The sequence below is a fragment of the Lygodium microphyllum genome, chromosome 14 (genome assembly GCF_053477565.2).
Source record: "Lygodium microphyllum isolate KBCC chromosome 14, Lygodium_microphyllum_v1.1.10, whole genome shotgun sequence".
In the NCBI taxonomy this organism is placed as follows: domain Eukaryota; kingdom Viridiplantae; phylum Streptophyta; class Polypodiopsida; order Schizaeales; family Lygodiaceae; genus Lygodium; species Lygodium microphyllum.
This window is the reverse complement of record NC_141148.1, coordinates 131,351,197-131,368,934: the sequence shown is the minus strand read 5'-3', so window position 1 is coordinate 131,368,934 and position 17,738 is coordinate 131,351,197. Positions and strand designations below refer to the sequence as shown.

Below are 17,738 nucleotides of genomic sequence, written 5' to 3'. Positions count from 1 at the left end.
TACTAGTAAGATATGAGAAATATGGCAAATTGTAAACAATCACAATCTGTCAAGCCAAACATGAACTCTTCTAGGTCATACTTATCTGCAACTATATGGTAAGGTGCCAACATTATGATGTTTTATGTGGAGTAGAGTTGATGTTGAGATGGAGAGAGTGGAGCACTTTAAAAATTCAAATGGCCTATTTTGGGAATTCCTTTCCCAAAAATTTTCTTGAGAAAAAAATGATATTATAAGATTGGGAGCTTTGAACACTTGCCATATAGGAGTGATGAAGTACTATTAAGTTTAGTGATTACTTTGAGTGATCATATGATAAGAGAGCATTTCTAGTATGATGCATCATAGTGATGTTATTCCAAGCAAATGTACCCTTGTTAGGCAAATTTGTACCATGCATACACTAACCTATCCAATTATGCAACATTCAAAGGCATGCAATGCTCCTCCACAATCAAGAGGATGTTATTAACAATGTCAAACAACTCTTATTAAAGAGCTTATTCTCTATCAATTAAATCCAAATGCTCTTTTCAATTGAGGTTGGTGAGCCATAACATCTTGATAGAAGCAATGGATTGCCCAAGTCCACCCACAATAGGCTCTGATCCTACACCCATCACTTATTTAAATCAGCCATTAAAGGCATCATGTCTACCAAACTTGAACATAGTTCAAGATGCCCAAGTCCACCCACAATAGACTCTGATCCTACACCCATCACTTATTCAAACCAGCCATTAAAGGCATCATGTCTACCAAACTTGAACATACTTCATAATCTTGAAGTGTTTGATTAGTATGGCACTAGACAAACTGCTAATATCTAGTCCTACAATGTGCATCCACAATGAGCTATTGCAAAAACATCCCAGAATATGCATGCATTGTGCCCTTGTGTATTTGCATATTCAAATGCATAATTAATTGAGTACGTTAATAATGGACCTGTAATAAGAGCATTGAAAATGAAAGATGGGAAGGAGAAGGTAATTAAGATGTGGTCATGCAGACTTCATCATAAGAGGTGGCACGACAAAAAAGACACTAATCAGTGTGTTGAAATTAGCAGACATCAACAGTGTAAAGGAAAAGGGTCACATTAGAGGGTCCAGTAAGGTCACACTTCACAGGAAAATCATCAACAATCACATACATTCACAACAAGAATAACAAATCTAAGCTCCACATTGTACTTTTAAACTGCAACTTTTTTGGGGGATGGAGTGACACCATTTCGGGTGGTGCAACCTCATCAAATGCCTCTACCCTAGCATCCTCATACGAGCAGTGAGATAAAGTAAACTCTGTATGACAGATTTACTGCATTTTGCTGTTGGTGGCAAACTGAGAGCAAGGAGAGATTCTCTATTATGACACGTGCACACACAACATGCATAAGTAGAGCTGAAACTACTCCTGTTGAGCCCCAGCACATGAAATGTGTGTTGTGTTGGTAGCCTTTTGGCTTCACCTTATGATTGCTGTGATTTTCTTTGGCTGGCCAGAAGGCCTGACATAAATACTCTCTTTTAATTTAAGCTTCTTCACAAAAACAAGAGAGATTGAAATTGACGTTGAAAGTTCTATTGTCGTTTGAAACCAAAGTGCTCCATAGAAACAAAGGGTAACTTGTATATAATCATGAATATTCAGACCAACAGCCTCAACAAGAGGTTTAATTAATAATGTATTATCACTATGATAACCTTTTACAAAGAATACGATATTTTGTTTTCAGTTAAACTTTGGCAGTTGCAAAAAACAAATTCTTTCTGTTGCCAGGCATCAATTTACTGTCTGCCAAGACCAACAACCATCTTACAGTTTAATGTGTGTGCGATTGAAATTGAAGTTGAAATTTATATTATGTTTTAAAACCAAAGTGGTACACTTGTGGACACAAAGGCAACTTTGGTAACATAATGAATATTCAGAGAATCAACCTCAATATGAGGTTGATTGCATGCTTATTATCACTGTGATAATCTTTCATAAAGAATGCAATCTTCTGTATGCAATTATCTTTGGCAGTTGCAGGAAAAAATTCTGCATGTTGCCAAGCACAAGTATACTAGAACCATTAAGACTGACAAACGTCTAACAGTTCATATTTATTTGGTACCCTCGGATTTCATGATGCTAGGGACGATTGAATCAAGCAAAGACTCACAAGCATCTTCAAGTAGATCAAGGACCTGCCACCAATAAACTTTAACTGCTGGTTAACTGTTTGAAGCTTTAAGAAGTGCAATCGCGTAATATTGCTAAAAAGAGAATGAATACACAAGTTCGATACCTTCTCAAATCCAGCTGGACCCCCATAATAAGGATCTGGAACTTCATCTTCTGTGTACTTTTTGCAATATTCACAAATCATTCGAACCTTACAACATAATCAGTATAGAAGTTACCCACCATAAGCATCATCCATGGCTGTCCTTACCAATGTTCAAAAATGATGTCTGTTTCACCAACCTTTTTTGCAGAGTTTGGTGGAAGTGCTTGTCTAGAACTCCACAATCTGTGCGCCTTTATAATATCCTCTATTTAACAACAACAATTTGAGCACATTATTTCACAAGAATGTCAACTGGTCAACCCTTTCAATGTTCACTCTGCAGCTAGAAAGCCAATGAAAAACTTAAATGGTGACCATAAACTCTCATCATGAAAGCATTGGATATGGGTTCAGCATTGAGCAGAACAAAATGTGCAAGGCATCACTGCCTTTTCTGGTAATGTTGATATAACCCAAAAATATGGTAATAACTCATCAGGATGTGCAAGGCATCACTGCTGTACGTGTTATGACCATGTTATATCTTGAAAGGTTGTTGGCGATCTGGCAACAATTTAGAGTACACAGGTGGTTTGGTGTTCTGCTCTATAAAGCTGCAGAGGTTGGACAGCTGTATATCATGGGGGCATACCATCACTTTACAGTAACACCTAGCCACAAGTAAAACCCCTCAAGCTAAGATGTACCAATCAGCTGAATGAACTGCAGCAACGGTGTTGCATTTGCTGTTTGAGTGTTTGCATTCAATATCCCCATATAATGCATATGCAAGTGTGCCACTGTCCACATGTCTATAAAACCTAAGCCTATCTATGTTGGATGTAGCCATGAGGGGCATCATGGCATGATACTGGTCATCTCCTTTCTCAACAACTTTTCATATCAAATCCACTCTCATCAGCTTTGCTATATTTAGCAGATGTATCAGGATTCAGATCCATAGTTTCATTTTTCTCAGTTGTCTGTGACTCTTGTTCCTAGCTAGATGTTTGTTTTTTGCAATCATTTCTTTCTTTGTTCTACTTGGGATGCATGATAGTCCCCCGAGTTTCAGATGTAGCTATATTTTGTCTGATAGGCCAAGTTGGCCTCTTGTAGACAACAGTGCAACCTTCTTTCTCAATCTCCCTCCCCATGTTATGCTGGTTGCATAGGTTATTGGCCAACAGATCCAGGTTCAAGTCTTGCTGTTTATTCCTATTACTAGATGACTGCTGCTGTGGTCTCTCTGCCTCGAATTGAACTCAAGAATTTCTGGTCACCATCCATTCAACCTACCATCTCTCTTTTTTTTTCCATGAAGAAGTTTGAATTAATGTATACAGATATTTACATCAGGCCTTCTGGTAGTATGTATCTTGTAGCATCATAAATACATGTTCTACCTTTGTTCTTTCTATCCATCGCGAGGATGAGATCAAACTTTTCAAAGTCAGAAGGATGGATGGGCCTAGAAATAGAGGTTAGTTTGACTCCTCGTTTGATAGCTGCAGCCTTCATTCTTGAATCAGCAGGTTCACCCTGCAGTGAATTTCCAATCAACCATCTTCATACACATGAAGTTATATATACATGCAAGGACATGCACAAACCTGAAGACCACTAAGTAATGTAATTAAGAATCAGACCTAAATAACCTGGTAGGGAATACCACATTTTCCATCAAAACTAAACCAGGAAAAAACGTCTGTCAATACCTCATGATAATCAATTGTCCCAAAAAAAAAAGTCTGGCATACCTCATGATAATCAATTGTCCCAGCCGAGTCTATATTGAAATAGGTCTCGAGCCCTCTCTTTTCAACAACGTGTCTAAAGACAGCCTCTGCAGTTGGGCTTCGGCATATATTACCTGCCATGCAGAGCAACTCCCTCTCTCTCTTTCTCTCTCTCTCTCTCAAAGCATGTCACACTTTGATGTCTAGTGACGATCAGCATTGTACATGATTTCTCAAGGGCCAATTTTGGCCCCACAAGACATTAGCATTTATTTCTTTCTTTGTGCACACGCACATGAGTACACATGCTAGGACCACACACACACACTCAAAAAAAAAGGGGGTAGTGCTAAAAAACAACCACACAACTACCTATGGGTTTAGACAAGCATCACAGAACTTTCACACAAGGACTAAAACCAACTTTCCTCCTCAGATAGGTGGTAAATAACCTAATCAAGCACTAATTACAGCAAGCATAAAATTCACGTAAACTGAAAATGCACACTTTACCACTTTAATCTAGGACATTGGACACCCAGTTGGCCCCAAAACTGACACTCCTCATTATTGAGCAAAAAATGCATTAGCCTGACTTAAACAGCCCCAAAACACGCTTAATTAATGAAGAAACCTTCTTATTTTAAAAAGAAACGTGATCCTAGAGAGCTAATGTGTCCCACATGCCGAACCCTACTTTGGGTGCCCCAAACTTTCTATAAATAGACATGCAATCCACCACTATCCTCAATCCCGTTTTTACAAATTTCAAGGGTCGTATCTCCACTGCCCACACCCCATTTGTGGAGGACATCGCAGTCAAAGCTTCCCCCAACCATCTACTACCATCTCGAACCTAATTTCAACCTTCACCACCTGTCTGTAACTTTCACCTAGTACCTTCAAGGTGTCGCCTACAGTTTGTCTGCTGCATTTGATAATGATATCAGCATCGGGTGCTACTGCCAACAATTTGGAGCTATCGCCCTAATCTTCTCTCTACTCCACAAGCTGCATTTGCACCTAACAATTGTCGCCCAGTTTTTCTCTCTCCTCAAATGCCTGTGTTTTTAGACTTTCTCTTTTCTGCACTGCTGTTTGCATCAGATCCAACATTCCTTGACTACGTTTGCCGGTGTTTGACACTGGGAGGCTACCTTTGCTGCAAATCAGGACCCATTTGGAGTATGACACACTCTACAACTCATAATGTCTGCCTTAATCCCAGAGATACGAGAGTTTGAGGTTCAGTATTCGCTCCATAGTGTGTTTGATGCATGAGCACTGTATATTCATTATTCATTCACTTCATTATTCATTGTCTTTACTATCTCTGCGTTACCCTAACCCTAACCCTAAATCAGCATCGGGTGCTACTGCCAACAATCTAGAGCTGTCGCCCTAATCTTCTCTCTACTCCACAAGCTGCATTTGCACCTAACAGTTGTCACCCAGTTTTTCTCTCTCCTCAACTACTTGTGTTTTTAGACTTTCTCTCTTCTGCACTGCTGTTTGCATCAAATCCAACCTTCCTTGACTTCATTTGCCGGTGTTTGACACTCCGAGGCTGCCTTTGCTGCAAATCAGGATCCATTTGGAGTATGACACACTCTACAACTCATAATGTTTGCCTTAATCCCAGAGATACAAGAGTTTGAGGTTCAGTATTCACTGCATAGTGTGTTTGAGGCATGAGCACTGTATATTCATTATTCATTCACTTCATTATTCATTGTGTTCACTATCTCTGCGTTACCCTAACCCTAACCCTAACCGTGTTCTGAGTTTATCAATCTATGCCTTGTTATACAATTGGTTTTGTTTTTTCTGCGTTTAGAGTATTTCTTCACATGGTATCACACCTAGGTACTCTTTGAGAAACCTTGGCCTTTGATCAAAAGCTTATTTGGAAAAGCAAGAACAATAGAAGGATCACATGACTTAGAACACATTCACAACACCACTCCAATCTCCACAACCAAACATGGACAGAAATGATCAAGAGTGGGCCTATTACTACCAGATTTGACATGGATAGAGAACCATCGGACTACTATGGAGTCCACAAACCATATCAAATTTCTGCCGTTGAGTATGATCTCATCCTTATGCATAGGGCTCAACAAGAGGTTGAAGGTAACCTTGGTCTATTATGTCCCTCAACTTGGGTTAAATTCTTGTCCGTTTAATAGCTTTGCCAGTTGGGGCGAGTTGTTTTCTTCACTGCAGCCACAATTGAAGTCCTAGACTCTCAGACTGGTTTAGTGATTACTCGAGGCAAGGCACAACCTAATGGCCTTTACCACATAACACACTTTCTTACTGAGCCAATTGCCAATGATTTGGAATTCCATCACTTCCAAGCTTTGGCCACCACAAGGGAGTCCATGAACTCTAAGCGTCTAGCATTTTCGCTTAGGACATCTAGGCTACAACTATCTTTATGAGCTGTCCTCATCAAGGGATGATTGAGGACCTTCCACGCCTAAAACTATCTCGAGAGGTCTATAAAGCATGTCAGCTATGTAAATAGCATCATACACCCTTTCCTCCAGCAATCTATCACTCATGTTGCGGAACCCCTTAGGCTCATTCATGTAGATCTCTGTGGTCCCACAACCAGGCGCCCTATACTTCTTTTTTATAGTGGATGAATTCTCTAGATACATGTGGCTGTACTTCCTCAAGCACAAGTCCAATGCTTTCACTTATTTCAATGGTTGGGTAATGCTCGTCCATGCCTAGACTAGTCGTCGTGTGGGTACTATGAGGAGTGATTCTAGTGGCGAGTTTACCTCCCGCAAGTTCTCTAAGATTCTACAGAAGTAGAGCATTGCACGCCAGCTCACCTCTACCAACTCCCCTACACAGAATGGAATCATAGAGTATAAGAACCAGGCAATCCTGAATATATCACACTCTAGGTTTTTCACAATAGAGCTCCGTGAGCACCTTTGGGTTAAGGCTGTTAATATTTATGAGTACAACCGATGTCTCCCGACTGCAGCAATCCCCAAAAAGACTTCGTATGAGGCATTTTTTGGCTCTCAGCCTATTATTTCTCACTTCAAAGTTTTCGGTAGTCGTGCTTGTATGCACTATCCCTATCCATAATAATTTTTGGTTTATGAATAGTGAAATAGACATATATTTCTTTTTTAACTCAAAAGAAGGTAATTGCAAGCAAAAGTTGTAAGTATCCCTTCACCTCCTTTTCCTTCAAATGATTTTATTTCTCATGGTCAAACTGAAGTAGGTATCCTTATTACAATCATCTTTTTAATTTCATGCATTTATTGGACAAAAGGAAACCACTTTCTTTCCCATTTCCACACCCATCACAAATCCTTTCAGGCTCCCACCCTCACATTTTGCTCCCTCTTCCTTTCAACCTCCATTAAGTACATCCCATGTTCCACCATACAACACCTTGGGGGATTCCGCACACTTAGGTACAACCTTTAGGATACCTCTTTTCCTCTATTCGGACAATGTACTCATGATGGAGGCTCCATTCCCCCCCCTCCCCTACACACACACATTCTTGGTATCCCTTTGGGAGTGCATCCCAAACATATCCGCGTGTCCCCCAGTTGATACCATAGTTTGCCTTCATGGCCTTACCTAGTGGCCCAACTGACCACTCTTCCATTCCCCAACCAACATTTGGACAAGGCTTCCGTGTCACGATGCCTCCACCTTCCCCATCGACGCCTTATGGAAACATTCGTCTTCCAATGCCTTCGCATCAATCAGTACCCATTGGACACTCAACCTATTTCTGCGTATCCCCCTCCTCCTCCACCTTATCCACCTCCATATTCTACACCACCAATCTATCCTCCTCCTAGCTCCCCATTCATCCTCATCCGCTACGCATGCTTTTTCAAATAAGACTCATTTTAGCCGGTCAAATTTTATCACTTGGTTCAATTTTATGAGGCATGTATTGGGTTCCCAAGGTTTGTGGAAACTTGTCCTTGGACAAGGACCTTGTCCAAGGACCTTAGCCTACCCCCGTTGATATCCATATGAGTTTTGTTATTTTGTTTCTCATGGTCAAACTGAAGTAGGTACATCCACATCCTCATCACAATCATCTTTTTAATTTCATGCATTTATTGGACAAAAGAAACCCACTTTCTTTCCTATTTCCACACCCATCACAAATCCTTTTAGGCTCCTACCCTCACATTTTGCTCCCTCTTCCTTTCAACCTCCATTAAGTACATCACATGTTCCACCATACAACACCATGGGGGATTCCGCACACTTAGACACAACCTTTAGGATATCTCTTTTCCTCTATTCGGGCAATGTACCCATGATGGAGGCTCCGTCCCCCCCAGCCCCGCCCACACACACATTCTTGGCATCCCTTTGGGAGTGCATCCCAAACATATCTGCGTGTCCCCTAGTTGATACCACAGTTTGCCTTCATGGCCTTACCTAGTGGCCCAACTGACCATTCTTCCATTCCCCAACCAACATTTGGACAAGGCTTCCATGCCATGGTGCCTCCACCTTCCCCATTGATGCCTTCTGGAAACATTCGTGTTTCGATGTCTCCGCATCAATTAGCACCCATTGGACACTCGTAACCTATTTCTGCGTATCCCCCCTCTCCTCCACCAAATCCACCTTATCCACCTCTATATTCTACACCACCAATCTATCCTCCCCCTAGCTCCCCATTCATCCTCATCCGCTAGGCCTGCTTTTTCAAATAAGACTCATTTTAATGGGTTAAATTTTATCACTTAGTTCAATTTGATGAGGCATGTATTGGGTTCCCAAGGTTTGTGGAAACTTGTCCTTGGACAAGGACCTTAGCCTAACCCTGTTGGTATCCACATGAGTTTTGTCATTTTGTTTCTCATGGTCAAACTGAAGTAGGTACATCCACATCCTCATCACAATCATCTTTTTAATTTCATGCATTTATTGGACAAAAGAAACCCACTTTCTTTCCCATTTCCACACCCATCACAAATCCTTTTAGGCTCCCACCCTCACATTTTTCTCCCTCTTCCTTTCAACCTCCATTAAGTACATCCCATGTTCCACCATACAACACCTTGGGGGACTCCATACACTTAGGCACAACCTTTAGGATACCTCTTTTCCTCTATTCGAGCAATGAACCCATGATGGAGACTCCGTTTCCACCCCCCCCCCCCCCCCCAACAACACACATACACATTCTTGGTATCCCTTTGGGAGTGTATCCCAAATATATCTGCATGTCCCCCAATTGATACCACAGTTTGCCTTCATGGCCTTATCTAGTGGCCAACTGACCACTCTTCCATTCCCCAGTCAACATTTTGACAAGGCTTCTGTGTCACGGTGCCTCCACCTTCCCCATCGATGCCTTATGGAAACATTCGTATTCCAATGCCTCCGCATCAATCAGCACCCATTGGACACTCACAACCTATTTCTGCGTGTCCCCCTCCTCCTCCACCAAATCCACCTTATTCACCTCCATATTCTACACCACCAATCTATCCTCCCCCTATCTCCCCATTCATCCTCATCTACTAGGCATGCTTTTTCAAATAAGACTCATTTTGACGGGTTAATCTTTATCACTTGGTTCAATTTGATGAGGCATGTATTGGGTTCCCAAGGTTTGTGGAAACTTGTCCTTGGACAAGAACCTTAGCCTAACCCCCGTTGGTATCCATATGAGTTGGCAGACATGCCATAGCCATTGTCAAGTTGATGCAAGGTCTCCTTCCCAAATTTCACTCACAGCTCTAGTAATTTGACCTTGCCTTTGAGCATTGGGCCCATCTCATTGACCGTTATATGGCAAGGATCAGACCCATCGCATCAACTTAGATCATGAGCTTCAAAACTTCACCATCACTGATAAGGATGACTTGAAAGTTAAGTTGGTTAAGTATCCGCATTTACTTGTTGGGTTCTCAATCACTAGGGTCCCTAATCCCTTAAGGATCAAGTTACATAAGTTGTCACGGAAATATTTCCATTTTGTGCAACAAGTGATCTCACAGTCTCAAAACCCCACATTCTATGAATTTGAGTATCAACTACTAGATTACGCTCAGATATTCGATCAATTTCATGGAACATCCTCCACGGAGGGGACCTTTGTTGCATATTCTCAGAAGACGAAGTAGCAAGGGAAGAACAAGCAAACTCAACTTTCCAATCAATATCCAATTCCAAACCAAGCTAGTGAGTCACACGAAACTTCCCATTCAAAACTCAACCCTGGGTGGCAAAATGTACCAAAGAAAAATCAATATTATCAATATTGTCAAAAGGCTGGTCACTTTGACAACGAGTGTTGATTAAAGGCTAAGGGCAGTCAACCCAAGACTCATGTAAAGTCCACTATCGATTCCATCTGTCTTTGCAGGACTTGGTAGGCCCCTAGACAATCAACGGGCACCCTTGGCCCAATACCATCGCCTCTTTAAAGTGATCACTTAGGCTCCCTTGGTAAGATAACCATCGTCTCAATAGTCTTGGTAGGTTACTAGGCAGCTGACATGCACCCTTTGCCTGATGCCTTGGCTGCTTTTTTGCGGAGAAACGTCTCGGGATAAAAGAAAAATAAATACAAGGATTTATTTCTCATGGCTCAATTTTGGGCTTGAGAGGAGATATTGAACTAAAACAGCATTAGCTTGACTTAAACAATCCCAAAGCACGCTTAATTAACAAAGAAACCTTATTATTTTAAAAAGAAACATAATCCTAGAAGGTTATTGTGTCCTATACGTAAAACCCTTATTTAGGTATCCCAAACTTTCTATAAATAGGCATGCAGCCACCACTCTTCCTCAATCTCGTTTTTCCAAGTTTCAGGCCCTCTAGCTTTGCTACCCATACCCCATTCACGAGGACATCTCATCCGAAGCTGCCCATAGCTGTCTACATTGGTCTCGCACTTGTTTCTAGTCTCCATCACATAGTTTACATCGATTTCCATTGCATTTGCTAATCACCCACATCGTCTACAGTTGGCAAACTGCTGAACTATTGCATGTGTAATCCATAGTTATTATACGGACTACCACATCATCATACCTACGTTTTTGCTACCGTCGATCTACCACATCATCATGCATATGTTTTTGCTGCTGTCAGTCTATCACATCATCATCGGCTTGCTGCAATTTTTCTCTCCTCAAGTACCTATGTTTTTAGTACTTCTCTCATCTGCATCAAATTCAACCTCTGGCGGCATTTGCTACTATTCGACACACGAAGGTTGCCTTGCTGTTTTTCAGGATTCATTTAGAGTATGACAAACTCTCCAGCTCATAAGCTCTACCTTGATCCCAAAGATACGAGAGTTCAAGGTTCAATATTCACTACATAGTGTGTTTGCTACATGAGCATTGTATATTCAGTAGTCATTCACTTTATTATTCATTGTGTTCATTGTCTTTGAGTTACCCTAACCCTAACTGTGTTCTGTGTTATCAATTTGTGCTTTGTTGTACACTTGGTTTTGTGTTTTCTATGTTTAGAGCATTTTTTCACAACCTGACCTTCACGGTGGATGGTAGAGGATAAAAGGCTACTAAATATGATGATGCTAAGATGATACACAATAAACTACCAAGACACACAAGATCATACTTATAATGTTGTTGACACCAATATGGTGGTTGAGACTCTCTTCCACCTAATCATGTACATCCTATAAACTACAAGAGCTAACTCCAAATATGTACTCACAATTGACACTATGCTTCTCAAAACCACTCACGACATGAAACATAAGATGCTCATTTGCACAGACAAGTCAAAGTCTATGGCCTCCAAATAGGCACATTGCCACTAACAGTATTGCATGTACCTACTACTTGTTGGCCCAACTACACATATTTGGATATGTGAGGAGTGCCAAAAGTTTCACAAGTCTAACAAAATGGGCTAAATCTCACCTTGAGCCATTAAGCAATTCCATTAGACCGTTGCATCCACTTGGAGTTTTAGGTAGACTCAAGTCTTATGACATTATTGTAATTTGGATGGGGGCCTAAGTCTAGTCCTGTTAAGGATATTTACAACCTTCCTACAAGTATGATCTTACTAGCATAAAAATCCAAGGGTCAATTAGACGAGTGAGTCTACATAGAGAGTCATTCTACTCAGAGATGAGTTCATCATGTGATTGTATATGGCTAGTTGAGATTGCATCTGCATGTAGTAGCACAAGTGCATGCCACTCTGTTTGCTGTCCAAGTCCCCTAAGTGCACTACTATCTTTTTAATCTGCATTGCATTGTCAGGTTGCTAGTCAGTTCATCAGCATTATTGCTCAAGGCCAAGCAATTAAGTTGTTTGCCCTCCACCCCAATCAACTGGCTACTCCAACTATAGTACCCAATTCTCCAACAAGTAAAGAAACAATACACCATTTGATGGATATTGGATCGATGCAATTTTCAAGTACTCTCAACCCTACTCTTCTTTCAGTCCAATGTTGCTGATCTAAAATATGCTTGGAAGTAGAGTAAGTAGGTTATGGAGACTTGGATTGCCCTTCAAGTTTCCTGATTTGACATTGGTATTGGCAAGTCCACTATAACGACAGGTGAAAAACCCAGAGGAGTGTACCCAAGCAAATTGCCACGTGCAAATCAAGTGTGACATGTTCACTTAAGGTGTCTGTGGACGATGAACTCGCACTCACTTGTTCTAATCACTGGTGTTGCTTCTCTCGCTCAAACAGATAGCTGAACAATCAACCACATCAGTTCTAGGGAGTGGTGTATGAGGCCAATAAGAAGCGCTCTATAAACAGGAATTGAAATGATAAAGGCCTCAAGAAAAGAATGTCCACAAAGGTTCAATCCATAAACAGGAGGGAGCTGACATCACAAAGGCCTCCAAACCAGAGTTTTCGCAAACCTCAATGAGGAGATGCTCCCTAAACAGGAAAAATGACATGAAATCGACGAGCTCGTTGAGGAGCTCATCCGGAACAGGGAAATACATAACAAAGGCCCAACTTTAGAGTGGTCTCAAAGCTCAACAATCAACTTTCCAACAGATAAGAATTAGCTGCCAGTTCATTTTCGGTATAATATCTGGCAGTAGCGGCACACAACCTCTCTCTCGGAGCGGCATGAGCAAAAACTCACCCAGACAAACGAAGAGCACGCCGAAAGGTCGAGAGGCGCTGAAAGGGAGCTCCATGGGAGCGCCTGCAGCTGACGAAGAAGCCATGCATCTGATGCTGCATCCGCGGGAAAGGACCAATCCCCCCCTTGGGAGACCGTGACACAGAGAGGGGACCCCGCCGTTACACTGTAGAGGAGGAGAGGGAAGGAGGAGAAGGCTATGGCGGTCATAAAAGCCTCTTCTTGTGGGGTGGTAGGGAAGGGACGGCAAGGAGGGAGAGGCACAGCAGCTCATGGTCATCGTGCTTATTAGTCCCCATAGCCCACCCACCATCCATCCATCCATACATCATCCATTTCTATCGACCATGTGAACATCACCTAGTGTCAAGATTGAGGAGATTAATGTTGTGCATCATGATGTGTCTAATGCTCTCGTATTGGCAGCCTCTTCCTTGGATGCATTGTAGCTGACTAATGCTTTGTGAAGATATACTCAATGTTGGTTGATAGATTAGGGGCTCCTTTTCATGTGACCCCTCATAAAAAGTAGTTTCACTCATATTATAGTATAACTAGATCTATCCATTTGGGAAATAACCTGGTATTAGAGATAGTTGGTATCGGTGATGTCTAGTTGTAGTTTGGTTGAAGCAGCATATTCACTCTTCATGATGTCCGTCATGTATCGGCTCTCCTGAAGAGCCTTACCTCTATTGGCACTTTGGATAATGTAGGTTATTTTGTCTCTTTTGTTGATTTCTCATGGAAGATTACTTGTTTAGAATCTTGTTATTGCACGTGGTGCTAAGTCTAGTATCCTCTGTCTCTTACTTGTATCTGGGTCAATTGACCATATTTTGGATGTGGCTGCAATTCCATATGTATCGCTTTAGTATCTCGCCTTAGGCACATATCTTTGAAAGAAATAAAAATTCTTACCAATGTGCAATATCTTTTGCCTTTAGATTATAAGTATTTTGATCTTACTCATTGTTTACATGGCAGGTAGACACATTGTATGCATAAGAAGTCTAGCATGATGCGCATGGGTTAGTGCACATCCTTTTCACTTTTTTTACATGCTTGCCCGAGAGGACCATTCGTTTAAAATGCTTATAGAACTGTCGACCGTATGTGCTTTGAACTCACACACCCATGTTGACCCATACCCTAAACTATTGCGCCACAACCTCGTTGGCAAACCAATGGCTTCTTTTTTTCCTTAGACATAAACAAAGGTTCAATATCAATTGTGTCAAAAATATCAAAAAGATACACCATGCTTAACAGAGGTTTTTAGGGTAAATGAGCCAATTCGTGAACAACTGCCAATAACGAGACACACACTTGATATTGATGGGGGTTAGTTACGAAACGTACTATGATCAGTTTCAATACGAAAGCATATAAAGAGTTCTTAGTATATGTGATGGATGACTTCTTTGAGCAAGGATGTGGGTTCAAACTCCCATTTTACTTTTGGAATTGCATCATGGAATGATTAATGTCCTAATGCTTATGTTTAGAGGGCTCCACACAATTTCATATTTGGTATGTGGCATTGCACTATACTTCATTGCACGAGCAAATATTAAGTTGATCATCTCGCCTTCATAACCAAAATGGTTCAAGGGCTACAATTACAACTTTTACACCATTTGAGGATAGTGTTGTGCATCAAGTTATTCATACCATTATTGACCCCTCTACCTTAGACCGCAATTCTTGTTGCTTTAGCCAAGTTTCCCCTTCAATCTTGCCTAGCTTATACATGATTTGCAAAAGTCATTTAGACTTGAATATTATTATCTCTCATTTTACATTGACTCTAATTGACTCAAACATTAGTTAAGCCTAGCCTCCCATATGGCTTGTAATGCAAATAGCCTAATGGATTGAAATCCTAGTTGGATCATACATGACTAGATCAATCATAAGCGCCACCTTTAGTCACAATAACATTGAAGTAGACTTGCTTACAGTGGACTTTCATAGCTCATCCCATTCATCTCTATTTCAATCTTTCATTTTTATTTCCTTGGTTTTCAATGGCATTGCTTCTTTTGCACCAATACCAAATTTGGATATTTCAATATTGGAAGCTATTGCCATCCAACTTCTTCATGTTATAAAAGATAGCACCATCATTGGAAGCATTTGAAACACTTGTCATTATATATGCCAACAAAAAAGAATATGGACTACTATAATAATAGTAAATCAACCCTAAAGTGAGCCAAGAAGCATACAATAGAGGAAGACTGAATCAATGCGATATTGTCCACAAGCAGGAAGCACTAGAGTGCTAAATATAAGTGTTTACTCTTAAAGAAACTACTCAACTGATTTTCAGCATGGTTGTCGATAAAACTCCAGCAAATGAATATACAACTGTAAGCAGAAGACTAGAATGCAAAGCTTCCATTGCCAAGGATATTTGGGTAGCAACTGGGATATACAATATAACTAACTGTGCAAGATAGAGCATTAACCACCAAGGTACCAAATGTTATTAGAAACCTAAAGTTGGCAGGTACATAGATGCAATTCCAAGCAAAAGGCTAGCGTGTACATAAGCCAACTGTGCATAAGAGATCTCCAAAAGCAATAAAGATCCTCCAATCTGAACTGACTTATTGGGGGTAAAGGCGCCTCTGCCTAGCCACCCATGTATTACTACACTGATAATACCCGCATTTGCACACTGCATGCGGCAGGCGCCCATCATTGTCACTTCATTCTTTATTCTTTCAGTGACATTTAAATAAAGGGAAGGCCGGTGGCACATTGTGACTGTTGGAGTTCCCACATTTGGAGTCTCTCTCTTTCTTGCTCTTGCTCCATCTGCCATTGCTCTCACCTCCGTGCTCTCTTGCTCGATCATTCTCACCTTTCAATTGGTATCAGAGCTTGGCTCTTTGAGGTCTTGAACATGGTTGCACTTCTTCAGCATTCATTCGAATACCTACACTCTTGTCTTCACTCTTGGTAGCCATAGCCACACCTTTCGAGCTTCCTATTGGTCTCATCCTTCTCGGGCAAGCATTGGGCCTTCTTGGACAACCTCAGGGATTCATCTATAGGTATTGGAGCTCTCATTCCACTCTTTATTTCAGTCAATAGGATTTGAAGAACAGGATAGCCATGGCTTAGCCCATGAAGGTTTGGAACTGAGCTCTCTCTCTTCTATGCCTATTAAGGCCTCTTCGGAAGCTTCTTTGGGAGCCATAGAAGCTCCCTAACCATCAAGTAGTGCCCAGCTCCCTCAGGAACATCAAAAACATGATTTTAGCAAGTTGTCCCCTTCATCTCCAACACCTCTTCAGGCCATTGGCACTGCACAAAGGTCTCATTTGAGGCATAGAAGCATGCTTCAACCATGGCATTGATATTTGGGTCTGATATACTTCAGTCAAGGACTGTCATAATATTCCACAAGTAGCCCCAAACAGTGCTACATTAGCATTTGATGTTTATTCTTGCTTGGAACTAGCTATTGATGCCATTTGGTACCCGAATCATGCCCGAATATTATGGGAAGCTATGCATATGATATGCCATTGATTTGGTGCTGATTTTGGCCCTATTTATGCTCAGTTTGATAGTAAATTCACTGTTGTAATAGAGCAGGGCTGAAGCTATTTAACTCATGTTATGTTATGCCTATTGGTCTCGGGTGCTTCCTAGATGCTTGTTATGACTATTTGAATGCAAATGGAGGTTGGCAAATGTCTTGGATGGTTCCGAAATATATTTTGAGCCTTGTTTGAGCTCCATATTGGTTGGCATTTACTTGACATTGGTCTACACTGGCATGCTTTGTGACAAAGGTTATATTGTTGAGATGTTTGCAATCACACCTACTTCAGTCTCTTTGTAAGGAGCAATGAGGGTTCAGGAGAAGAATCCCATATGCACAGTAGGAAAAGTGCTGCCATCCAATTTTCTATAAAGCATTGTACTTGCTCTCTTTTCTAATGCAATGATAGTACTCTTTTCTTTCTAGTAAAGTGTCTATGTCATTGTCCATATACAAGTTTGTGTTTACTAGTCCAAGTCTCAATCTTGGAACCTAATTCACTTGTATGAAAATTTGTATTGTTAGTGTCAATGTCTTCATGAGTTCATTCTTCCTCTTTCAACCTCCATAGCTTCTGTCATAGCCATGTCGTAGATCCATGTTTTCACATGGTATCAAAGCTCGGTTGGGCATGGCATAACTCCTTCTCTATTCTCTCTATCCCTCTTGAGCTCAATCCAAGCTCAGGGTGAGTATCTAACTTCATCTCCATCCCTATCTCTACTTGACCTTCCATGGCAGCCATAGCCTGCAGAACCTACCTTGCTTGAAGCCTCTTGTTCTCACTCTAGAGGTCGTAATACATCACGATTTCTTCTCTGAATGTATTCTTCTGCTTAGGGCGCAGCATCCTGTTATGCCACATCTCGACATTGGTGTTGTTTTGGTCCGGCATTGGCAACATTCTCCATCGTAGCACAGATATGTGCCATGTCTGGTCGTATAGCTGGCAGCAGAGCTATAGGGTGTAATCTTGCAACTGAGCATAGGGCAATTTTAGCTCATGGCTTGAGCTCATT

The 17,738-nt window shown here is 41.2% G+C and overlaps 1 protein-coding gene across 1 annotated transcript; it reads right to left on the bottom strand.

Moving 5' to 3' along the window:
* Positions 1 to 1,916: 1,916 nt before the first annotated feature.
* LOC148026117 (uncharacterized) lies at positions 1,917 to 4,164 on the bottom strand. The gene is made up of 5 exons (XM_087692053.1): positions 4,003 to 4,164; positions 3,691 to 3,826; positions 2,482 to 2,549; positions 2,303 to 2,389; positions 1,917 to 2,201 (listed from the first exon to the last, which is right to left on the bottom strand). Exons 1-5 carry the CDS (start codon positions 4,162 to 4,164, stop codon positions 2,118 to 2,120), a joined length of 537 nt encoding a protein of 178 aa, XP_087548179.1. The 3' UTR covers positions 1,917 to 2,117.
* Positions 4,165 to 17,738: the final 13,574 nt, after the last annotated feature.